The sequence below is a fragment of the Arvicanthis niloticus genome, chromosome 7 (assembly GCF_011762505.2).
Source record: "Arvicanthis niloticus isolate mArvNil1 chromosome 7, mArvNil1.pat.X, whole genome shotgun sequence".
NCBI classification, from domain to species: Eukaryota; Metazoa; Chordata; class Mammalia; order Rodentia; family Muridae; genus Arvicanthis; species Arvicanthis niloticus.
The window spans coordinates 39,793,557-39,819,671 of record NC_047664.1 but is presented as its reverse complement, the minus strand read 5'-3'; the positions used below and the strand labels follow the sequence as shown (position 1 = coordinate 39,819,671).

The following is a 26,115-nucleotide window of genomic DNA, read 5'->3' as shown; positions in this document are numbered from 1 at the left end:
CTTTGTCCATCAATGTGTGGCCACACCTGGACACTGTGCTGATTGAGAACCATCCACATGAGACCCCCCAACTCAGGGCCTGCCAGAATATGCTCTGGGTCCCTCGGGGTCAGGGCCACGAGCCCTTATTTCTAGCAGTCTACCTGCCTACGATGCCCTTGGCCACTTCAGGGATTAATGGTGGGCTTAGAGGCATGTTCAATAGAGCCCACACCAAATACACTTTGAACCCCCACCACCACCACCAGATAACCTCACAGAGTAGCTCCTAGACCAAGTGCCAGGCTCAGACACCCTGGTCCTGACCCCTAGCTGCAGAGACAGATCAGCTGCCCACATGCTAGTGACCTAGGACCAGGCTCTCTCTGCTCCATCTCCAGGGTCTTGGGCCTCTTACTGCCCAGCCCCTGCAGCTCTGGCTCACTTGGCTCAACTAAAAGGTAGCAGGCCCTAGTGTCCCAATGGCCCATGTCCATGGAAGAAGGGCAACTATAGGAGAGCCAGGCCTGAGATCTGCCAGCTGACCCCCTTAGGAACCCCAGTGCTTAGAGTGTTCAGGTCCCAGCCCAGTGGACTGTAGGATTCTTAGTCGTGGATAAGAAAAGGCACACTACCTCACTAGGCTGATGAAGCAGGCTACCCGTCTCTGGACCAGCAAGTGTACCTTCCCTGCACATTCCCACACACACCTGGGAGAACTGGCCGAAGCCCAAATGGGCCTTTGGTCGGGGAGATGCCTCGAACAATGCAGTCAAACAGGAAGCTGATCTGCTCTCCCTCAGCTGAGGACAAGAAGAAGACTCCAGCCCCTGCAGAGGAAGGACAGAGAGACATGGGGGGGGGGGGGGTCAGCCAGCTCCAGCAGGGGTTGGAGAGACACCCAGAGTGGACCTGGGATGAGTGCATGAAACCTGTGAAATCCCCAGCCCAAATATAAGACTTAATACAACTTCATGAAGCCACCCTCCCAGAGTCCCCCGGGCCCTAGGGCTCTTGTATCTCTTCTGCTGCTTAGTGAGCCATCAGTGCTTCCACACAGAACCAGTCTTGGGCACCAGATCCATACCATCCTAGCCTATCTGGAACTAGGCCAAAGTAGCAACCTTCTCCACCTGCAACAATGTGTGCCCAGGGTGCCAAGTTGGGTGATGTCTCTCTAGAGATGCCTAGAGACTGGCAGGAAAACGTGTGCCAAAATGCCAGCCAGGTGTCCTTCTGAGACAGTGCTGTATGGCCCAAGCACAGTGGTCCCACACCTCATGAGAGTATCCTGTCCTGACTTGCCAAGACTGTTCTCCTAAAAGGATGTTGTCCAACCCACTGAATGTACCTCCTGTGGGGAGACACTCAGGCCAGGCCACCCTCTGACCTCCAGGCTCCCTCCAGGTCTCCTGCGGTTCTTCCCCCAGCCCATGCAAATGACAAGGGAGGCACTTCTGGGACTTCTCCTTGTGTCTCCAGCCCCTCAGCCTGACACCTCAGTTTGGTCATCACTGACTCTGACCCTCACTCAGGGCTGTGCCGAGTCACCTGTGGATACTTGTCCCATTGTGGCACAGTATGGGGTGACCACCCCACAAATGATCAGCTGTCATTCTGAGCAATATCCTTGACACTGAGTGACCGCTCCCCTTTCTTCAGGTAAAAGGGTAAAGATGAACCCCTGAGGTAGCACATATGTCCCAGAGCTGACTCTGCCCCACCTGTTCACTCAGCAGAAGGAAGGGATGGCATGCAATCAGCCCAGGGTCACTTGGTCTGCACAGAGCGACGACATAGGTGCTCTGAGCCTCTGTGCCCGGAGAAGCCCAGCGTGATGAGTCAGCACAGAGGGCACCCCCAGGCCATCTGCCACCAGGCACCGGGCCGGCCCTCCTGCTGGGCCATGCCTCCCCCAAGGGTGAATGAAGTCCATCCCTGGCTGAGTGAATGAGAGCCCAGCCAGGCTGGCTGCACCCACCTGCTGAGCTAAGGCCATGGGCCTGGACACTCGGTGTGTCACCACATAAGAATCTCTCTGCTCCGGGCCTCTGCCATTGCCCAAAGAAAGGCAGGCAGGGTCCATGCAGGAGGACTCTCAGGAACAGAAGGCAGGGATGGCTCTGTATGGTTGGGGAAGAGCTGAGAAGTCCCCTCACTCAAGTCCTGCATCCAGGTCACACTCCATCTTTGCTGAACACAAGGCTGTGGATGCCTGGGACTCAGCTAGTCCCAAGATACACAGGCTGCTGTGCCCCTGTGTGGCCACCCCAGTAACAGCATCTGCAATTATTAAAGCTTCGTGATGTCTTAAACCATGTTTGGTTTTAGAGATAAGCAAATAGAACCCACAGCAAGCAAGAGACAGACTCAAGCCTAGGGTAGAGGCCACGGGAACACTGCCCAGCACCACAATACTGGTTTTACACCAGGGTCCTGTAGACCAAGAGAAAAGGTGAGACACGGAGCAGAAGTGGACAGCTACCCTGGTGCCCACCCAGGAGGCCACCTCTGGAGCTCACTGGCTCTGAAAGGCCCTGGTGGCTCTACAAGCCAAGAACTGTGCTGGGCCTTGGCTAAGTAAAGTGTGCTGACCACCATCTGCTGGCCCGGTCACACAAAGCATCCCATGCTTGCTCCTGTCCCCATCCACCACCCCACCCACTGCAGGGCTCAGTCAGTCTGGCCCCAGCTCTTATGGAAGGCCAATCCTCTAATCCTGAGCTTACAGGCAGCTGGCAGAAGCCGCAGGACAATCAGTCCCCCGACTATAAAAAACCACATTACGGAAGGGAGTGGAGCCGGACCTGCATTCCACCACGGCCTCATCTACGAAGTATCAGGCTCCCCCCCCACCCCACCCCCAGGAGATGCAACCAGCCAGACAAGGCCCAGGAACCTAGCAACTACCAACCTGGACTCCGAATGCCCATATGGCATCTCTATTAGGCACCCCATCTTATAGCCCTGAAGGATATACCTCTTCCAGGGACCTCATAATCCAGGGATAAGGCCTCCCCAGGATACATTTCTATCTCCTACCCTGTCTCCTCTGTCCTCCCTACCTGCCCAAGGCTGTCAGAATCACCAAGGGCTCCCTAAACATGCCTGCCCCACCTAACATGCTTTTACATGGGAGATGCCATCCATGCTCTTTGGCATGTATGTATGGCCTTTAAAACAATACCACAGTGGTTCTCAACCTTCCTTTTTTTTTTTTTTTTTTTTTTTTTTTTTGGTTTTTCGAGACAGAGTTTCTCTGTGTACCCCTGGCTGTCCTGGAACTCACTCTGTAGACCAGGCTGGCCTCGAACTCAGAAATCCGCCTGCCTCTGCCTCCCAAGTGCTGGGATTAAAGGCATGCGCCACCACCGCCCCGCTGGTTCTCAACCTTCCTAATGCTGTGACCCTTTAATACAGACTCTCACGTTATGGTGACCCCCAACTATAAAATTAGTTTGTTACTACTTCGTAGCTGTAATTTTGCTACCGTTATTAATCACAATGTAAATATCTGTGTTTTCCAAAGGTCTTGGGTAACTCCCCCAAAAGGGTCACGACCCACAGGTTGAGAAACACTATGATATCACCTTTTGTTAGTTCCAAAACTATGATCTTTCTCCCCATCCCAGGAAGCCAGATGTCCACCCTGAGGTACAGCTCTTGTGATGTTTACCCCACCTTATATCCCTTTAGCTGTCTGCTGCACTAGATTCCAGACCAAACACGGTGTGACAGTGACCCCAGTGACCTCCTGATGCCAGGTTCCTTAGGTAAGAAAATAAGACACCCACAAGGATCTTCTCTTTGTTGTTTGCCAGCTTATATGTTCCAAGAAAGGGTGAAGCCCAGGCCCCCTGTTCATGTGACTGCCCACCCATGAGGTTAGGTCTCCTTCCCTCAGCATCCTCTGACAGCCTGAGCCTCCTCAGAATAGGATAAAATAGCAGAAGTGAACTCTGCACTTCCAGTTCTGGGATGAGGTCACTGAGGGAGCCTGGAGCCACACCCCTGTGCCCTCTCAGAACTGCCCACCATGAAGAAAGGCTCAACTATGCTGCTCGAAGAGGGACTGTAGCCTCCACACCAACCACAGGACCCGCCATCAGCCTGGCTTTCACTGTTCGGGTGACCCAGTCTGTACCTCGTGGGACAGAGATGAGCCACCTCAGAACTTTGACCCAGAACTGTAAGCGGCAGAACAGATGCTGGAGTCAGAGTGTTTACTACCAGGACCCAGAAGATCCTAGGATCTACCGGCTTTTGCTCTAGCACAGTGTGTCCTTCAAGTCACTATGACAATGACCTCTAGATATACACACACTTCTAAATGTCTCAGGCTTGGCTCCACAAGGACCAGCACTTCCTGAGTGGAGTACGGAGACTTTAGCCAAAGACCCTGTCAGCTTGTCACTGGGCACCCTCGAGAGCACATTTATCGACACATAGAACCCTCTCTGCAGGCCCACATGAGGCCACTCCTTTGTTCCTCTGCCTGCTACTGCTCTCTTGCTCCTGATTTGGGCCTCAGGGCTCCTGCTCATGCATGCAGCCTACACTGGTACAGTTCTCATAGGCCCTGACTCTCTTGTTTCTTGAAGACCAGGCTGAGGTCCTGGTCCTCAGGTAGAGAGTGAGCAGCCAGGCTCAGGTTAGGCATGGGGGTCCTTTCCAGCCTCAGGAAGCAGGGAACCCCAAGCCCAACCTCAGGCACACTGCAGGTACACAGGCCACTTCAGGAGGGAGTAGCATGGTGAGAGGTGACATTTGCTCTCCCGTAGAGACAAGGAAGCCAAGACGTTGAGCTCCATCACAAGCGTTTTGAAAAACTGCAGTCAGTCACATAGTACCACTGCCATCCCAAACAGTGAAGTTTCAGTCTAGGAACCTGATTTCTCTTATGTAGTGGCCTGAGCTGAGGCACAAAGATGCCATGTACCCCAGGAGGTCACATGGCCTGTCTCAAAGGTCAGAGGACACTGTGCCTTTCCTCTCTCTTCTGTCCCGAACAAACAGCTTGCAGCAAATCAGCCCCAGAGGACACAGATGGTAGCTGTTGACAGCTGGCAGTGTCTGAATTACCTAGCAGCTGGTCCTGCTCCCTGGCTCCCAGCTTGGTGCCCACTCTGCCCAAGAAAGCCTTTTGTTCCTCAAGAGGAAGAAGGGCTGGCACGTGCCGGATGGAGGCCTGGGTTAAGCGGCCAGCCACACCCTGCCCTAGGAACAGCTGCACAGACAAACAGCAATACATGAACTAGGCCATTTCTGCCACTGTCCCCACCTGGCCACAGGCAGCCATGGCAGCCCATGCCTCAGTCTCCTCTTCTTCAAAGTAGAGCTAGGGTGGAAGCCCCAGGCGGTGAGGTCCCAAGAGCTAGGGCACGTGAGAACTTAGATGTATCCCTCTCTGTGTCCGGTAGAGCAGCTCTCAGGAATCCTATTGGGGCCAGCCTGGGCCTTGTGTGACATCAGGTTCCACACTGATGGGGCCTGGGCTCACTCTGTATGCAGATGTTACTATATGACTACAAAAGGGGGAGGAGTCCACTCCACTCTGGGCCGGCAGAACCCACAAAGTCAGCGGAGATGGGACCTTGGGCCTGGAGAATCGTGACAGTCAGGGGCCTGACTCAGTACCAGCTGCTGACTGCAGGATCTTCTCTGGAGGCCACAGAGAAGTCCCCACAAATGGCCAAATCTCTTGAATGTCATTCCACAACTACTGAGTTAAAGGGCTTTGTACCGCATGCCTCCCGTCTGGGATGCCTGTGTCACTATCCCTGCAGCCTGTGAACAAGGCATGAGAAAGGCACTGAGCTAGCTCCACAGAGCCAGGAGTCCTCATCCTGCCTCTCCCACAGTCAGCCTCCATCCAGATAGCACTCCTGGAAACCAATGGCCACCCTGCTACAGCCACTGCACAGCTAAACCTTCCTGTCCTTGTCTGGAGGAAAACACTAGGTCTTCCTTTCCTGGTCTACCATCTCCTGGGTTGCCTTTCTGGTGGTTGCCACTGAGCCTGTCCCAAAGCAAGTGGCCCCACCAGGCCCCTGACCCTCAAGTAAACCAACAGATTTGAGTAGGTGAAAAGCAACCTTGGGGATGGAGTCATTTCTATACTGTCTGGGGAGCAGGCTAGGCAGAGCCATAGGGTGTGGCTCTGGAGGATCTGTCCTGGGGGAAGGAAGATGTTAATTCTATTTACTTGCGATCTTCTGATACTGCCCACTAGCCATCTGTCCTCCAAGCTGGGCGTGGCCAAGCCATATGCAGCGTGACTCAAATTTCATAACCATTCTGGCTAAATGTCGGCTCCCAAAAGAGCTGTCCATATGTACATGTGGAAGAGTCTTTGCAGATGGGCTGGGTTACATTGTGAACACAACACTCTCCTGGCGGACGCAGGTGGCCCTACAGCCCGTGACAGTTCTCATCAGAGACAGAGGAGACACCAGCCGGGAGACCAGTAGTGCAGTTAGTGAAGAAATCAGAAATAATCCCAGTAGCCCCAGAGGAAGGTCATACTGACCCTCTCACTGGGGACTAAACTATGACAGAGTCAATTTCTGTTGCCTTAACAACCCTGTTATGGCTGTAGTGACTCCAGACGCCTGCTGCTCTGAGCTACAGTGGGCTGCAGCTCCTTTCCTATGTCTGTCCACATGTAGGGCAGATGCATGGGCTCCAGTCAGGGAGTCACCGCTTGGCTGCAGCAGTTTCTATGACCAGCTGGAGTAGGGCCAAGTGTGTCCCTATTGGAGAACAGAGCCTCAGGGTACTGTCAGAGACAGAGGTGGGGTTGCCTAGTCAGTCTCTCCATACTGGCCTTCCCAGAGAGAGGGAGACATCACTCCCAGAGCCCTGTGGTTACACATCCAATCAGGCCACGCTGAGCCTGGCTATGCTATAAAGGGGCTAAGCCTCACTTTTTATATCTTGCACCTTCCTCACACCCCAGCATATGTCAGGGGTACACTCCAGATAAGGGGAGCAGGGTGGACAGGTTTCAGGAGTCTCAGTTGTCTGTCCTAGGAATTTCACTACTCAGTATCTGGGCCTCTGGGCAACAGGGGCTCCCTGACCCCGATGCAGACCTAACCATGGTCACCTCAGCCTCTTCCAGCAACAGTGACTGTAGGCCACTGTAGGGTTTGAGCTGGAGAGAGAATTGCCAGCAGTGCCAGTGCCAGGGCTATGAAGCAGGACTCAGACTAGCCGGCTCCAGGCATACTGGTTCCAGGCAGCCTCCTGCAGTTGACGAGCTAATTCAGGACCTTGCTCAGAAGCCTCGGGGAAAACACAACAGCCCAGGTCAGGTGATTGCCTTCTCAGGAGAGCTAACAGGCAATGCCCAGGATGGTGACAAGCAGACCGGAGCCCACTGGCACTAAGAGACCAAGCTGTGAACTCAGAGGCCACAGAAATGTGCACCAGGCCCTAATACACTGGCGCCCAGGCAAAGCGAACAGGCAGGCCTGCATGGAAATGAGTCCTCTGCCCCCGCCCCCACCCGGGGAGGCCAGCCTGGCCTGGAGAGCGGGCTGGCCAGCAGTGCCCCTAACCTGCACCTGGTAATCCCACAAGCAAGGATTCTGCCCTGCTCGATCAGTGATTCCAGGAACTCCCAAATCGAGAGGCTCTCAGGATGGAGAAGCCACCTTATGACTGGCCTAGGTGCCCAACTATCAAATGACAGAGGGGATCAATGGGCCAGCCCACCACCACAGTCACAGGCCATCCTGGAATCCTCTGCTCTTGAGACCTGCCAAGGAAGGAGGCTGAGCACCATGGGAATGGCTGTGCTTGCCACAGCGCCGTGATGTCATGCTGCCTCTGTCTGGGGACGAAAGTTGCCTTGCCATGTGTCCCTTTACTAAGCACCTCTGTAGATCACACCTCATCTCCTCAAAGATCCCTATGGGACTGCCTCCCACTTAGAGCCCCACTGTGTGCTCCTAGTATCCAGCAGAGACTAAGGCATGGTACCCACTCCCATTCAGCCCTTTGCAGAACATGAGGTCCAGGCAGCCAGTGACCAGCACAACACATATTTATGCCATCCTAGGGAAAGGGAGACATCACTCCAGGAGCCCTATGGCTACACATCCAATCAGACCACGCTGAACCTGGCTGTGCTAGGCAGGAACTAAGCCTCACCTCTTATATCTCGAACCCCAGCATAGGTCAGGGGTACATTCCTGACAAGGGGAGGATGGGTGGGCAGGTTGCTGATCTAGGAATTTACTATTCACGGTCTGGGCCTCTAGACAACAGGAGCCTCTTGGCCTTGATACAGTATCTACCCACAGTCACCTCAGCCAGATGTTGGGTTGCCAGGAGGATGGGCACCTTAGATGAGCTGGCCTCTCAAGAGAGGAAAGGGGCTCTGTCCCTTCAGGGACTGCAGGTCTGAACTCCACAACCATGTATGCAGCCCTTAGAGAGCAGTGTAGGGGGAGGTCACTGGTATACCTCATTCGTGGTATGGAAGGCCTTGCTGTTCTCCAAATACCAACCACCCAGAGCTCCCATCCTCGCTACCAGACACCAGCCCATCATGGTTGTCACATGGCAACCTCCAAATTTGCCTCACCTTGGTCACTATGAGTGAAGACCTGCATGGCATGACCCTGGGGACTCGGGGTAGGACCTTTACACCTCCCAGGGCCAGACCCACCCTCCCCACATGTGGCCACCTCACTGTTGGCATTCAGGCAGCCCTGAGCGGCACAGCAGTCAAGGAAGCTGTTATGTCTAGAGCAGTGGTTCTCAGCCTGAGGGTCACAAACCCCACTGGGGGTTGAATGACCCTTTTATGGGGGTCACACATCAGATATCCTGCCTATCAGATATTTACATTACGATTCATAACAGTAGCAAGATTACAGTTACAAAGAAGCAACCAAATTAATTTTATGGTTGGGGGTCACCCCAACACAAGGAACTGTACTAAAGGGTCGCAGCATTAGGAAGGCTGAGAATCACTGGGCTAGGGAGATTTTGGGTCAATGCATGTACTTCTCTGGCTGTGGCATCCATGGGAACCCATTCAAGTACCGTTTTTTTTGTAATTTTTTTTTATTCAACTTGAACAGAAGGAACTCAGACATTGACCTCATACACAAGCCACACAGTGACACCAAGCTGTTCTCTGGAGTTTCTCAGGATCCCTCAAGCTCCCGCCCATCCCCAGAAACAGCCAGCATTCAGGTTCAGTGCTCGGCTTAAGCAGCTGCAACCCTGTTGCTTGGGGAAGCAGCCCACAGTCTCCGTCAGGTTCCCAAGCCAACATGCATAGGCCAATCAGCTCAAGTGTCCCCAGTGTCCCCCATGGACAGCGTACTTACAGTACCCACACCTGGTCCCGCCTTCGAAGATGAATCCGTTCGGCACAGCTCCATAACGCCGGAGATCAGACAGCTTCCACTGCCCCGTGACGGTTGGAGGGATGTCTCTGGCCAGGACCAGAATGTCATTGCAGAGGTGGAGAGTGGCTGGCCCACTCTCCAGTTTGGTGCCAGGAGCTACCGTCACATGGAACCTGTGCACTGAGGACCAGAAAGTGAGAAAGGGCATTACCAGGGGTGACTGAGGTGGGAGGAGATGGTCAGGCATGGAGTCAGGCTCTCACGGCAACTCAACCAAGAATGAACAGCACATGGCGGGAAGTGCTAGGTTGCCGGTGGACCCCACTTATGTCCCACCCATATTCCAGGATCTTCCCTAGTCAGAAACAAGCAAGTTCTCTGAGGGGACTGTCCACTGCCCAGCACTAAGGCCACTCCTTGTGGGCCCTTCCCATCAAGGCAGCCAATGTGGTCCCATTTCAGAGATGGGAAAGCAAAGTTCAGGAGTGGAGTATGTTTCATCCTGTGTCTAGACTAGGAGGCAATGATTGGCAGGTCTGCCTGGGACTAGCATGGCTCAGAGGCTGCTAGATGCTGCCATGGGACTGTCAACGGTCAGTTCAGCCCTTAGCCTGGGAAGCCCTTAAGGAGCACAGCCAGGAGTTCGGTACCCATCTCTTAGAGCACCCCCACTTTATAAGTCCTTCCCTGTGAACCAACAGCAGCCTTTGACTGCAGTACCCACGTTCCAGTTCCCTGCCCACTTCATATCCAGACCCCAGAGCCAGAGGGACCCCAGTCATGATGCCACCTCGTCCCTTCCAAGCTATAGCCTTGGGTTTGTCCTTGGCAAGCCCACCCTTGGGTCTACAGGGGTCTGTCAAGCCATATCAGTTCTCTTGACATCTATAGAGAGGCCTGGGAAACCTACCACCTTAGTGGGATGACCCCTGTCCTGTCTGAATAGGGGGTGGGCAGCCAGGCTATGAACCACCACCAGAGAACTCTCTAGAAGGATGAGAGCTTCTAGCAAACATTGCCTGCCCTGTACCTTCACTGCCCTGTCCACACCACAACCCTAGGCTAAAGGTCCACCAGGCTCCATTGTTCTTAGATAGATGAAAACAAAGCTGCCACCTCAGCTGCCTAAATCTCAGCATGTGTGGGTGATATGTTTTATCCATAAGGGCCTGCCTGGCTCTTTTACTCCACCCACTTGCATCTTTTCTACAAGATTCCCTGGGGTCTCATCCATCTCCGCAGCCCTCACTGGTGATGGACCCTGGGGCCTCACCTCAAACCCCACACCCGTGGCACTCACCCTCGCCCAATGCGTAGCGGATCCGAGTATCCCAGGCGCACATGGCCTCATGGCTGTCGAAGCCCAGCATGACGGCCTGAGACAGGCAGATGATGGCCAGAGTGTGTGCTAGGCCCTCATAGGGCAGGGCAGGCTCCAGGCCACAGATGTCCTCCAGGGTGAGGCTACTGCGCTCTCGCAGGCCTTTGGAGCGTTCACACCTGTCCTTGTAGACCAGCATCAGCAGGCAGTCTGTTCAGACAGGCAAGAGGTCATCAGGGTGCTGCCTGTCCTGGTCACTGCCCATTCCCTTACCGCTGTTCCTAGAAGGCCCCAGCATGGCTGGACAGAGACCGGGGTCAAGGCTGATGCTGAACAAACAACTTACCCACCCCACAGGATAAGAGCAAGCCCTGCCTACTCTTTCTCTGGGCATGTAGAGCTTACCAGGTATTCATCCCATCAGAACCCTGGGCCCACTCTGAGCCCCTGTGCTTCTGGCCCCTTTTTGCCAAGTCTGTGTAGTGTGGTGATAGAGTCTAATCTGGCTGCAGTAGAGAGAACTGACTCTCCACTCCCAGGTCCTCCAGAGAAAAGGTATCTTGGAATTCTACCCAAGTGCACTTCTCAACGGCCTTGGAGTTGTCAATACCATCACCACTGCACCCCAGGGGTGCCACTCCCCATGAGGCAATCTTCCTGGGGAAGCTGGGTAGGCTAATGCAAGCCATGCTCACACCTCTCTGCCCTCCACAGTCACCGTTAGCCTTAGTCAGAAGATCCTCCCTGGAGCCAGGCCTTCACACCAGCAGCACCTGGACCTAAGGGCCTACCTGTAGGTTCATGTACCAAATGCAAACACCTAAACACTTTTCATGCAAGGCAACCCCAAATAGCGAGTGGCACTGAATGATTGGATATGCTGGGTTACACCGAGGGGAGACTGGAGAAAGCCCCACAAGGACCTCAGAGCAAAGCTAAACATTCCTGCAAACAACCTCAGCAGACCTACACAAGGACCCAAATCCCAAGCATGACTCCCAAAGTCTCTGTGGCCTGCCTTCCTTCCTTCCTTCCTTCCTTCCTTCCTTCCTTCCTTCCTTCCTTCCTTCACCAGAGTCAGAGAGCTAGGATTATGAAAGTGGATGCCAGCAAGCTTTCCATGACGGCCAGAGCTTTGGGGGCCACAAACTCTTCCTCTGGGTCCCAACTGGGTGGGTAAGCAGCCAGGCAGCATGTTCACCAGTAAGCCTAGCTATGTGTCATGTACAAAACCAATGGGGGCCAGGGGGAGTGGGAAGGCAGGAGGGCCAGGAGCCGGAGTCCAGCCCTGGCTACATTGCAAGTAGCTATAGACTATATGAGACCTTATCTCCCAAAGAAGCTAGGCTCTCTGCTTCCAGTGGGTGGACCAAATGTGAGCCCTCAGGAGCTGCTCCTGCACCAGCCCACCTGCCTGCCATGTTGTTCAGCATGATGGTGATGGACTCTTACCCCTCTGAACAGTAAGCCCCAAATAAACCCTTCTTGTACAGAAACAGAGTAGGGAAGCCTCTGCTTCCAGTTTGGGAGCCTGTTCATTGTTTATAACCATCAGTCAGGGGTTAGGAGGAACACCTTGCAGGAATCCACCTGCTGCCTGCTGCCTGCTGCCTGCTGCCTGCTGCCTGCTGCCTGCTGCCTGCTGCCTGCTGCCTGCTGCCTGCTGCCTGCCACCTGACACCTCAGGGATTCTGGCTCAGTTTCTCTCAGACACTGGTGAGAAGGGTCTGAATGACAGATTCACTGGCACAAAGCAAGAAACTGGGCTCAGAAGCAAGTAAACAACAAGGTAACAAAAACAAAATGTGTTCCTCAGAAGCATCCCCAAAGATGTCAACTGTTGAATGAGAACCCCACAGACACATTCTGGGGCTTCACAAAGGAAATCACAGGAACCATGGGGGTGAGCATAGCCAAGGTCCCCAGTGTCAGGATGGGAGAAACAGAGGACACCCCTCCCTCCGGTGGTCAGCTCCAGTATCCTCTGTAACACAGGCACTGTACCAGGGCCCTGAGAACTGAATGTGGGAAGGCATAAGGTCCCACATGCGTACTTACCATGTGCCCACACATTCCCACACCACTTTCAGCTGCAGCCCACATGGCCACCTGCTGGTCTTTGTGAGGTGTGGCCGGGTTGTACCAATGACTGGGCCCACTGTGGCCAAATAACCCCGGCTCCTTTTACCTCTCAAGCCCTTGGTAGGCAGAACTCAAGAGTCCCAGGCCCTTCCTCCCCTGAGAACCCACCACAACAGTTGTAGCATCTGAGTCAATGTCCTGCTTCTGCGGCTGCCTGTTGAGGCTGACATTGCTACCCATTCAACAGACACACCGGCCACCCCAGTCTGGTCCATAAACCTGCCTGTCCTTCAGCCCTCAGCATCACCATCCTGGAGAACTGCCCAGCCTCCTCCCATGCTCACCTGCAGGCCACCTCAGGTCCCCGACCATCCCCCTCACATTCCACCTCTGCAAGTCCGGCATCCTCAGCACGGCTATCAAGATCAGCATCTACACGCTTGCCTAGTTCCTTCAGCTCTAATGGTGGCCCAACCTCAATGTGTACTAGACTAGAGAGTCTGATACTCATCCAGGAAGAGCTTGCTGCTTCAGGGACAGCAGACTGTCACCTCTTTATTCAGAAAGTTAATAGTCCCAACAATAGGATCAAGAATGGTAACAATAAACTTGTCCTTAGAACACCAAACAGCAAATGCCTTAGCTCTGCAGGGACGGCAGCTTCTATCACAACCACTCAACTGAGAAGCCCACAGTGTAGTGTGGGACGTCCGTGGGGCTTCTGGTGACACTTCAGAAGCAGGCAGTGAACTCAGTTTGGTCCATGTCTACCCTAGAGTAGAATTTGCTCACTTCTGGTGCTAAGCCTGATGTTTGGTTTAAAGAGCCACAGGAAGAACCCCATATTCGACCCTGGGACCTTATCCCCAATAAGGTCTGATGCTACCCCTCAATCTATCTGACCTCTGGGGACACAAAACTGTGCCTTGGGACAGTGAGAGTCAGTGACCCCTTCTTGCATCTACAGGAGATGAATGGTGGCCACTTTCAGCCTTAAGGGCCTGTAAAGGTGACATCTGGGGAAAGACTTAAACTGCAGATTAGGAGACAAACCCCTCAGTTTTCCTGGGGACACTTGACCCATTCTCGGATGAGACACAAGACTGAGTATGAGAAAGGCCACATGGACCAGGCAGGGGTAGAATCGCAGGGCCACAGGTCAAGGATATTTAGAGACTGATCAAGAAGAGGCAGTGAGCCTGTGGCCCTGCCGTGGCTGACCTCATGCTTCTGCCCTAGACCTGCAAAGGGACGAGCCCTGCTGCTGGGAGGCAGTTTGTGGTCCTCAGATTTCCAAGGTGCAGCTACAGGAAGCTAACACGGGCTTCAGAACAGTGCCTTCATTTTTTTTTTTTTTTAGAATTATTTATTTATTATACATGAGTACACTGTAGCTGTCTTCACTGTAGCTGTCTTCAGACACACCAGAAGAGGGCATCAGATCTCATTACAGATGGTTGTGAGCCATCATGTGGTTGCTGGGATTTGAACTCAGGACCTCTGGAAGTGCAGTCAGTGCTCTTAACCACTGAGCCATCTCTCCAGCCCCCCAGTGACTTCATTTTCAACAAAAATAGTACAGGATGGCATTCGGCATTGCGGGAGGGGCTCCTGATCTGGCTACAGGAGCCACGGCTACCGCTGGGGTCTTCAAACTCTGGCATGTGGCTCTGTGGGTCTAGGGCAGAGAGGCAACTGGATGGATGGATGAAAAGGGCTCCCTTGAGACATCAGCTGCTCCAGATGTCCCACCCTTATCCTGCTAATTTCAATTTTGTCACCCTGTCCTGTCTCCTAGGAACCTGGACCAATGGCAGAGACATGGGGATATACAGCCAACAGCTAACTTTTGGCATAGTACTATGTGGAAAATAAGAACGGAGGCAACCTGATGATAGGCGAGGCCACCCTGAGTGTGTGTGGGGCGGGGGGACTTCTCAGGGATGAGCAAATAAATGAACACTCAGGGACCAAGTTTAGCAGCTCCACAGGGAACAGTCAGAACAAAAGCCCAAAGGTCTCTCTAAATACCAGAAGGGCCAGAAGGACAAGAGAACCGAGTCACAGGTAGGTGAGCCAGGAAGGCTTGATGCCCAGAAGTTTGCACTGAGCACGGAAGGCTGGCCCAGCCTTGGCTACTGGATAGAGAACCGACTTCCAGGGACAGCATGGCTTCAGACACTTCTGTCCTGTCCCATTAAGGGATACCGTGGGCCTGGGCTGGCCGGTGCACAGGAAGGAACAGCCTCCCTGCTGCTATCTGAACCTGCCCCAGTCCTCCAGGCAGGAGCCACAGGAATGTCTGTAGGTTGGCATGGGCCATGAAGGTAAAGGGTGGTTTCTGGGACAGGGGGCAGGAAGAGGATGCCTGGGAAGGACTTTCAGGGATGCAGCTGAGACTGGGGTCTTTTCTAGATGGACGGAGCTATGAAGCCCATTAGACACTGAATGGCCATGCAGGCTGGCAGCTGGAAGGCATCTAAAGATGTAAAAATAACCATGGAGTTGTCATGAGCTCACTGAGGCCTTTTAGCCAGGGCCCAGGGCCACACAGAGGGCAGGAGGGACAGGCAGAGCTGAAGCCTCTGGGTGGAGGGACACACCTCAGGGAAGACAGAGAGTGATCAGGGTCTGGAGGGGACAGGGAGGGTGGAGTTGGGAGGAGGTAGCCGAGAACCACCAAAGCAGCTGTGGGGCAGGTCTAGCCCTGGAGGTCACAGTGACCTTGAGGCACTAACTAACCCTGAGAAGTGATATGGATAAAAGCAAGCAGCAGCCTGAGATCACCCTGAGCCTGGGGACCCACAGAGACAAGATGGAGTGGGAGGCCCCAGACCCCAAAGCTTATCTTAGGAAAGATATCATGTTTACTGCTCCAAACAAGTGAGGGAAACACATAGACATGGGTGTACTCAAGAATGTGTGGCTGGGGCTTGGAGCTGAGGCCCAGGCAGGACAAGGCCCACCTCTGTCCTCTTCCTGGCAGATGTGGGAATCGCCAGGCAAGGACCAACCTAGAGCATCCAGCTCAGTACAAAGATACCCAGAGAAGATATGGCTGCCTGGGTCACAGCACAGGAGCTGGATCAAGCCTAGACCCAGGTATTCCTATTCCCTGTGATGTTCCCACGAAGTCAAAGGTCTAGCTGCCATCCTGCCCTGTCCTCAGCCTTGGGCTAAGGTGTCACACCCTCCCACTGGGAAGAGGCAGACATCTAGATAACCCAAAGCCAGAGGTGCCAACTCAGGAAGAATTGGGTCACCAACCATGGGGTCTCTGTCTTACTGAAATACACCTGCCATTATCAGAGCTACCAACTTTGAGGTTAAGGTTTCCTGAGACCTGGCTGGCATGGGACTCCAGCTTCAAGGCTCCTGTCCCCATATGGGCTCGAGACTTGTGCTGTCCTCATGAGCAGTGGGTGGGATATTCATTCCACTTCTCTGAGACAGTCATGCCATGGCTGCCTAAAGACAGTGCTGAGCTAGGGAACCCTCGCCTTCTGGAATAAAGGGCAAGGCCCTGGGGAGAGACAGGATCTAAAACTTCCCTCACTCCTATGTTCGGACCTTGGCTTCTCTGCCTGATTCAGGACATAGGCCCCTCCTAGCAGATTTCCCAAGCTAGATGGAGCCCCTGAGGTAGCCCACATAGGAGGCAGCAGGTTAGCACCTTCTGAGAATACTGCCCAGCCGTCTATAACCACTGCCGAGGACCCTCCATGGGCTGTCTGGAGAGACATCAAGAGACCACACCACAAAAAACACGGGGTGAGACCCAAAGTTCTTGTCTCAGTGAGTCACTGGCCAGGACAGAACCAGAGCACTCCTCTCCTGAAGTCCCCATGTACTTCCTGATGTCCATCCTGAGCCTGCTTGCTGTCCCAAGACCTCGTCCTGAGCTACAGAGCTCATAACCCCCACCCCCACTGTGGCTTTCTCCTCCCACCTGCAGAGAAGCAGGGCCACACCCTCCACTCTTGACTCAGTCACCTCCTACCCCTAACTTATTCCAGCTTAACTTCAGAGCCCCATCCCACCCCTGAGGACCTCTGGCCTGCTCACTGCCTAGCATACAGGAAGCTCTCAGATCCCCAACAGAGTCGGTGAGCACACTTTAGGCTTCTCTCTGGGACAGACCTCACCCCGTAGTCTTCCCTGTGACTCCTCACCAGCCAGACTGGTGCACGTGGACCACAGCTGACCAAAGCCACTTAACTTCACTGTAGACTTTACTTCTTTACTGCTTCATCTGGCCCCCAAGCCTGGCAGGGTCCAGGGTCCCTTCCCCTCCCCAGTCTCCAATCGTCTTCTCCTGGATATCCTGGAATGCCAAGGACAAGGACCCCCCAGGCTTTGAGCCACAGAAAGTCTGGGCTTGAAGGATTGAGTGAAGACATGGTGGAACCGAGGCCCTTCGGGGAGGAAGCTGAGAACCAGGCAAAAGGAGACTGCCCACAAAAGTAGCTAGTGAATTGGGCCACCACTCCTGGGAGCTGACAGGCACCAGCATCCTGGAAGTTACTCTGGCTGCCTGCACACGTGTGAGGCTGCCACACACACGCCCCCACCCAACTTCCCCTACAGACCCCTGGGTGCCTGGGCCAGCTCCAAGGCACCTGTCTCCTGAAACAGCTGCAGGCCTAGGCTGAAGCTGCAGAGCCGCCCTGGCTCCTGGCTGGCTCTCCTTAAACTGAGGGGAGCAGACCCTGGAACCACTTTCTCTTCCCAGAAGTGTGTCTCCCCCAAACAAGGTAAAGGTCCTGGGACACAGAAGTAGGACTCATCCTACCTGGCAGCCCACCTTTTCCCTACCTGAGAGTGTGGGATTGGGGTGGGGTGGCACTGCCTGGGATGCGGATTGGAAATTCCTGGTACATTTTCACCAGGACACTATGTGGCCGTGTCACATTCTGCCTGCTCCTCCATGGGAAAGCTGCAGACCCTTTGGGCGTCTGCTAGTCCAGGAAAGGGGTTGGCTCACACAGGAGCTGAGACCCCCCAACAACAAAGTCGGTGACAGGTTAGGGCTGTGTTGCGGGTGGCCAGGTCCCAGGGTCCGGGCGCCGGAGCGGCTGCAACTCTCCGGTTACCGCCGCGAGGCCGGGTTTCAGCGGCTCCCCCGCGGCTATTTCGGGCGAGCTGGCACCTGGGCCCCGCGTTGCAGGACCGGCAGGGTCCCGATGGCTCGCCGAGACCCGCCACCCGCCGCCCCGCCCGCGGCCCGGAAGCTCACCTGCCACCGGCGATGGCTTGCGCAGCACCAGCCACCTACTCTTCCACTGCGGAGACAGGACAACGTGAGAAGCCGGCCGCGCGCGCCCGCCCCCCGCCCCCGCCCCCACCCGAGCGCGCCCCCGCCCCGCGCCCCCGCGGCTCCCCAACCTTCTTGCCGTCCCGCAGCTTGACCTGGCCCTCCACCAGCGCTGCCTCGGTCATCTTCTGTCATGGTTCCCGCCGCCCGCTGCGCCCTCTCCACGCGTCCCGGGCGCCTGAGCCCAGGGTCACTTTCAAAATAGCTCCGGGAGGGCCTTGGGCTGCGCCAGGAGGGCGGGCCCGGCGCGGCGGGCGGGGCGCAGCGACACGGGGACCTGGATGCGGGGGAGACTGGGCGGGGCACCCCGAGCCTCCGTCTTGAAGACCCTAGCAAAGTGCAAACCAGTAGGTGGCAGTGGCCTTGGGCAGCCTCTGCACTCAGCTGGCTGCCAGCCTGCACTGTCCCTGCCAGGTCTCAGGACCACTGCTAAAGACCACTTGAAGCAGCCTCTGGGGAAACGAAACTCAGCGGGGGGCGGGGACTGGTACAGGGGCAGTTTCCCAAAGGGAAGGAAATTGTCCCAAGACAACCCCACAGAATGCTTTCTGGCCATGCGCCTGCTCAGTCCCAGTTTTAGTTTGGCATCAATGGCTTCATCCTTTGCACCTGCCCTTCTCCCAGCGCATGGAGCCACAAGGCACCCCTGACAACAGACCAATCTAGAACAACCAGGCCCAGTACATTCCCCAGTCCCTAAGCCTTCCCTAACGCCAGAGGTGGCCACTCTCCAGGCAGAAGAGGAGGTGGCCATATTCACTCTTCAGGTCACGGTCCCTCCCATTGAACGGAGTATCTGGCAGAGCAGATCTCTGTGGCTGCCAGGACCAGGGCCCACTATGCCACCTCATTGCCCCAGGTCTCCCTACTTCTAAAGACTAGCTTGCACTGGCCTTATAGCATGGAGGGCCTAGGGGGCTATACTGCCTGGTAACAGCCTCACCCAGTGTCCCCCTGCCCAGTCAAACCCCCTGAGCCTCTGGATTTCTCTACCTCAGCCTGTTGCTCAGGTTAAGGTTGCTTAAGGCCTGTGCTGAGTTTTCTACGGCCACCCCCAGGTTACTGTGGAGCGTAAGCGCTGTGTTAGGCCTATGTCACAGACTCCCCAGACACATGACTTAGCACCCCAGGAAACAGAGAACACCCACAATTGGCAATTAACTGCATCTAACAAAATAAACTCAGACAAGCAATGAAGTCCTATGCACTTGCCCATCACAATCCCGAATCCCAAGGAGCTCTGATCCAGGTAGACAGGGCTACCCGTTGTCAAACTGTATTCTGTTCATGCCGTGCGCGCTAGTCTTCAGGCTGTTTTCTGTCTACCCCATACAGAGAAAGTGAGGTATCAGGACTCATGGCCAGGACTGACACAGACTGACCCCAGAGCAGTACTCAACCTGAGAGCCCTTGCCACAGCCCCTCTAGGGAATCTGGAGGGCAAACCTTAGGTGGACATAGGGCTGATTTTAATGTCTTCCGGGTATCTTGCTGGGGAGAGGGTACCGGGTCTAGGAAGGAACTCTGTATGTTCCTCACCCTCTACCCTGCATCACCAGTGCGGCACACCAGTGCCTTCCACCGAACAGTTGCTGGCCACAGAGCCCCATTCATACTACCCACACGTTGAAGGCCCCTAGGGACTGGCTCAGGACAGCCGGTGTGGAGTCAGTTGGGGGTTGTAGCCATGACCACATCCGCCAGCCCAGGCGCCTGGCACTTGCTCTTCCCTTCAGGGAGGGGCCACGTCCTGCTGCATTCCAAGCGCTGGCCTTGGCCCAAACTCCAGCCACGCCTGGCAGCTGCACCTGCTCCCGAACTGGCCCCGGAAATGCGGGCGCCATGGGGATAGACAGCTTTATTCTCCCACTCCACATGACCTAGAAGACAGCACTGTGGTCACCAAGTCTGCCAAAAGTCTGCCAATGGAGGACGCGGTCTAGTCTTGTCACAAGAATTCTGGTGACCTTGGCCCTCTTTGTGCCTCAGTTTCCCCATACATTACAACCAAAGTTGCTGGGGCTCTACATGATAAAACTCTCTCTGACCACTGAAGCAGCTGACCAGAAGGATGTTATGCCTTTTGAAGAATCAAGGTGACAGCTGGAAGGAGTGGGATGGCAGGAAGACCCAGTCACATGTGAGACAGCATGACACTCACCCTACATCCCTACCTGGCACCACTGGACACTGGACACTACGGGAAGCTTCCAGCTGTGGGCACAGCTGCACCGCTGTCTGAGCTCACTGCCACAGTGTTGTTGCTCCACACTGTGGCCAGCCAGACTGCTGTCACCACACCCATGACCTCAGGATGCTGCTGTCCCACCAGTGGCTCTGCAGCTACAGACCTCTGTGAGATGCTGTACTTGCCACCTACCAGGCAAGAGCATGCACACCATCACGTGGCCTCTGCTTCCTGCTGCAGCCTGGCTTTGATGCAAAAGGCTTTCAAATGATCAATTTGTACACACAGGGGAGGGTGGAACTAGGGGGGCTGCGTGCCTTGGCATCTCAAGGTAAATGGAAATGCTGGACAGACACACTCTAGAGGGCTGTGGCAGGCACCAAGCCCCATGTCTACCGATCCACATCTCAATTATCCCCTCCAACGAGGGAAACAGTACAAATGACTCTAAGAAGTGTTGAGTGAGTAGAGCTGACTGCCACTTCTGAGCCCAGCCATTACACAAACTATACTACCATGCAAACATGTGTCACTAGTCACATGATGAGAGGAAGGTTATTATGGACTGGATCTCCTACCCCCAGCTCCCCAGGCATTTGCTGATGTTCTCACCCCCATGTGACCATGAAGACATGGAGTCTCTAAGAGAGTATTTACGGTAAATGAGGTCATACATAAGGGCCCTAATCTGATAGGACAGGTGTCCTTATAAAATGACAAAGAGATCCCAAAGAGTGCTCTCTCTTCTGCACACAGGAAAAGCCACAGAAGGGTCCATCAAAAAGGCAGCTGTCGTCATGCTGGGAGGACCTGGGGGCTGAATTTGACAGCCTCTTGATTATGAACCTCTGACCTCTTAAACTGTCAAATAATAATTTTTATTTTAAGGAAATAGGTTTATTTAGTGTAGTGCAAAGAAACCAGACATGGCAGTAACAGAAGAGCTGCCGGCTTAAATGCCTGCTCTTTTCTGGGCTCTTCTGTCCAGGCAACTGCTGTCCTTTAGCCCCGGAGTGGCTCCCAAATCCCACATCCAAAGCTAGGTCCCAACTCCTATTGCTATTGGAGGTAGTGGGACCTTTAAGAGGAGGGGCCTGAGAAGGGTCTTCAGGGCATGGCAGGGCACATCAGGATCTTCCTCTTAGCCTTCAAGTGAGAGCACTGCTTTGCTGCATAGGTCTGCTGCTGGCTCAAAGCAAAGGAGGACAAGCATGGCTAAAAGCTCTGAAGCCATGAGCCTGAGAACCTCTCTCTATGAGCTAATTAGTTCAGATGGCTAATGACTGCCATTGAGTGACAGCAACAGCAACCAATGCCACAGGCAGCAGAGGAAGAAAGTGTCCCTGCTGGGGTTTGAATGTGTCCCCTGTGATCACCCTTTGGGAAACATAATACTCAAATTCCTAAGTTAATAGTATTTTGGAGGTGAGGGATTAGTGTGATCATGAGAGTGGGGCCCCTGATGGAATTGGTGGCTTTACAAGAGGAGGAGGAGCTCTGCCTGGAGCTGTCACATCCTATGCCACATTACACCACAGCACAAGGCCTCCGCAGACGCCCAGCAGATGCCAGAGCCACACTCCTGGAACTCCAACCCTCAGGGCTGCGAGCCAAATGAACGTCTTCATAAATTATCCAGTCTCGGGAGTTCAGTTACAGCAACACAAAATGGCCTAAGACACCTGCAAAAAAAAAAAAAAAAAAAAATCCTTCCCTGCATCTGCCCGCCCTTAAAATGTGGTCATGTACCCCCTCCCACTAAGAGGTGAAAGTCTCCACCCTCTAAACCTGGCTTACTTTGATTAAAGAAAGGCCAAGGAAAGCTCACCCCCCACTTTTCTTTTTGTAGTATGTCATGGGAGCACACCCAGGTGAGCCTGCTAGGTGATGAGGTGCATATGGTCCTCCCACTCTGGAGTCAACAGCCATCCATTCCTGAGGTATAAAAGCCTACAACCCGCTGATAACTCCAAAGCCTACACTATGGAGATTCTAGTTCAACACAGAAAAACCACCCTGCCGAGTTTATCCATCCCCAAAAAGTGTGAACTAAATAAACAGCAGTTATGTCTCTGAACTCTAAGTTCACTTGTGATACAGAAAAGACATCCTGAAATAACCACTATAGGGGTAGGTGAGCATCAAAACCTGTGGATCTCTGGGATTACTGGAGAGATGAAACCCAAACCCCTGAATCACCATGGGAACCCTAGGGGAGTGTGAACCTAGCATACAGAAACAGGATGTAATGATCTCACACCTGCATACTATGCCTTCAGCTTCATACCAACATCAGGCAGCATGAAACCATTGGGGTAGGGGATATTGTTGGGAGCTGACTTTAAGCAGAAAGCAGCTATCAACTTTGCAGCCATCTGGAACCATATACCCTGATAGAGACTTGTTTTTCAAAAGCCTACAACAGCTGAAGCACACTCTGATAAATACATTGTTTATCCCACATAGCGTGTTTTGCTGTTTAGTGACCCCAGCTGCATGGTGCACATGGTAAAATGTTTTCACCTGTGTTCTCCTGCTTGTGCTTATAAATACCCAGGATTTCCTTGTAAGTGTGTGGTGTAGTGGTGGTGTAGTAGAATAGGAGTTGTGTGTGTGTTGGAGACAGTAAAGGAGACTTGACTACAGATTCTCTGGTTTGTTTTCCATTCTTCGCGTCTCTCCCACTTCTTCCCCTCCCCCCACTCTCTCTCTCTTGCTAGACCCCGACCTGCGGAACAGAGTGGACCGCAACAGGATATCCCACAAAATAGTAACGGTCATAACAGATTTCTCAGTGGGACCAATGAAAGGCAGGAGCTAGTGGTATAGATTCCAAGTAATTCCACAGTAAAAGAATCCCATTGCTATAGCCAAATGGGTCCCTCAAAGTCCATGCATTAGAACCTAATCCTCAAATTCTCAGGTTTCCGGTATCTAGAGGTAGAAGGTAATTCTTAGGGCCCTTTAATGGTATTAGTGGCCTAAAAGAAGAGGAGAGACCTGAGCCAGTGGCTTGCTCTGTCTCACCACATAATGTCCTGCCCCATGTTACAATGCTGCATAAAACCTTGGCAAATGCCCCCACCACAGTCTTGAACTTCCAACTTCTGTTTGTTAGCCAGTGTCACCTTGACAAAAACCTAGAGTCAGCTTCAGAAGAGGAAACCTCAAGGAATCTCAACTGAAGAATTTCCCAGATCTGGCTGGCTGGTGACCATGTCTGTGAGGCATTTTCATAATTACTAACTGACGTAGGAGGGCCCAGCACACAGTGGGCGGCGACAACCCTAGGAAGATGAGCCAGGGCCCAGCCCACAACCCTAGGAAGCTGAGCCTGAGCTGCATAAGAAAGGCCAGCTGAGCAAGCAAGGGAGGCGAGCCAGTAAGCAGGGTTCCTCCATGGTTTCTGCTACCATCTCCTGCCTTGACATCCTACATTGAGTTATCTCAATAATGGATAGCAACTTGTAAAATGAAATAGATCCATTCTCACCCAAGTTGACTTTGGTCAGTGTTTTATCACAGCACCAGAAAGCAGTGCTCAGTTACAGCAGCAGAAGATGAACTGAAACAGCCATGTACAACTTTGATAATAAAAGTGAGACCTCTTCAGCTCTTAATTGATGCAGGGTTCATTGTCACTGTTACGTGCATTTGGAATCACCTAAGAACTGTACCTCTGTCCATGTCTATGAGTCCATTTCCAGAGAAATTTAACTTAGGAAGGAAGAACACTGTGATGTCTATTCTTGGTTGCTAACTTGATTGCATCTGGAATTAACTGGAATCAAAAAATGGTGGGTACATCCGTGAAGGCTTTTTGCTTGGTTTGAAGTGTGTGGATCCACTTCTAGTCTGGATCTTGAGGTAGGAAGACACAGGCCTTAGATCTGGATCTTGAGGCAGGAAGAGACACCTTTAATCTGGGCCACACCTTTTGCTGGACGCCTACATAAAGGTGTGGAAGATGGAAGCTTTTGCCCACTTGCCCTCTCCTTGCTGGCCCATCTATTCCTTCACTGCTGTTCCTACTTCTTCTAGCGTCTACTGAGGACCAGCTGAGACATCCAGTCTTGTGGACTGAGCAACTACTAAATGCTTGGACTTTCCATTCACAGCTGACCATTGTTGGATAAGCTGGACCACGACTTCTAAGTCATTCTAATAAATCTCATTTCTTTTCTTTTTAAATTTTTATTTATTTAATGTATAAATGCTCTGCTGCATATATACCTGCTTGTCTAAGAGTACATTGGTTCCCCCTATAAAAGATTGTAAACCACCATGTGGTTGCTGGGAGTTGAATTCAGGACCTCTGGAAGAGCAGCTAGTGCTCTTAACTGCTGAGCCATCTCACCAGCCCATAAATCCCCTTTCTATAGATGAGATTCATTCTATAAGTTCTGTTACTCTAGAGAACCCTAGAGAACTCTAGAGAACCAATACAACCATCCTGAGTGTGAGCAGACCAGTCCATGGGCTGAGGTTTTAGACTGAATAAAAAGGGGAAAGGAGGGGCTGAAAAGATGGCCCAGCAGTTAAGAGTGCAGGCTGCTCTCCCAGCAGATCCAGATTAAACTCTGGCATCCACATGGTGGCCAGCAACCATCTGTAACCCCAATTCCAGGGGATCCAATGCCATCTTCTGGCCTCTCTGGGCACCAGGCATGTACATGGTGCAAAGACATATATGCAGAAAAAACATACACTTAAAAATGATAATAAAATAATTACCAAAAAGAAGAAAATGGGCTGAGTACCATCACCCTCTCTGCTTCCTGATTGTGGACACAGGGCAACCAGCTGCCTCAGCACCCACTACCAACTTACCCGCCATGATGGCCTGTGTAGGAATGAACCGTGAGCCATCAGAAAACGAGACAGTCAACTTAAAGTCTACATTTTGGAGGACACAGGCTTCAGAAGAAATAACATCCACAACCAGAACTATTTAAAACCATGGCTCAGGAGACACTGCCCTAAAGAAAAGTCCAGGCCAAGTAAGATTATACATAGATTCTACCAGGTTCTCAAGAGGAGAGCATTGCAATCATGTCTAGAATCTCAAAGAATCTTGAAGAAAAGAGAAATCCTCTAGAGTTTATTATCTGAGTCTATAGAACAGTCATTTAAAGGACATAGGAAAGGTGATGGGCAGATCACACAATACACAAATAAATCCAAAGCAGTAGAGCAATGAAAGCAGAGTCTAGCTGTCAGATCCCAGTGGGCTGGTCCCTTGGTAGGACCAACCAACATGTAGTCAAGATGAGGGGAATCAAGGATGGCTCAGTAGTCCCAGGTGGTTATGGAAGGGAGTGTGTTCACCTGGGGCCACTCTCCTTGATTTAGTGCCTTATTTTCTCCCTGGGTCCAAACAGACTCACCCATCTGTACATACTTGTATGCTAACCTTCTCTTTCTATGCTGACTCCACTGGGCTATGGCCCATTCTAATTGTCACCCAGAAAAACCCAAATCAGCCCACCAGCTTCACTGGCTCTTAGTTGACTTAAAGGTCCCTATTTGGGGGGGTCACACAACCGGGGACTTACTTCCATGGAACAAACTGGACCAGTAGACCAATGTCAGCAAGCAGCTGGCCATCTGAACTGGCTGTAGTTTTAAACTCTCCAGGACTGAGAGCCGTGGGCCTGGCAGAGCCAGTGTCCTTCTGACCAGGAAGAATGCATTGGGAGCAGACCCTGCTGGATGAGTCCCCTCAGATGGATGATATAAGAGTAGGATGAGGGGATGAGGGTCATCCACAGAGAACCTCCTGGTACTTCAGGTAGTAGTGGAAGAGTTCATGGGTGGGTAGTAAGGCCACAGGCTGAGCACTTGATGACTTCTGAGTGGGCTG

At 53.0% G+C, this 26,115-nt stretch overlaps 1 protein-coding gene across 2 annotated transcripts in view; it reads right to left on the bottom strand.

Annotated features, from left to right (window-relative positions):
* Dok7 (docking protein 7) overlaps nt 1-18,476 on the bottom strand; it is a 33,075-nt gene extending 14,599 nt beyond the window's left edge. The window contains exons 1-5 of one of the 2 annotated variants that reach the window (XM_076938347.1): nt 18,160-18,476; nt 17,987-18,032; nt 10,648-10,878; nt 9,327-9,527; nt 690-809 (exon numbers count right to left, since the gene is read on the bottom strand). In XM_076938347.1, coding sequence (XP_076794462.1) covers nt 690-809; nt 9,327-9,527; nt 10,648-10,878; nt 17,987-18,032; nt 18,160-18,189 — 628 coding nt within the window. In that variant the 5' untranslated portion in view covers nt 18,190-18,476. Of the gene's footprint in view, nt 1-689; nt 810-9,326; nt 9,528-10,647; nt 10,879-17,986; nt 18,033-18,135 lie in introns of both variants that reach the window. The other variant, XM_034508795.2, reaches the window with a different exon arrangement.
* Nucleotides 18,477-26,115: the final 7,639 nt, after the last annotated feature.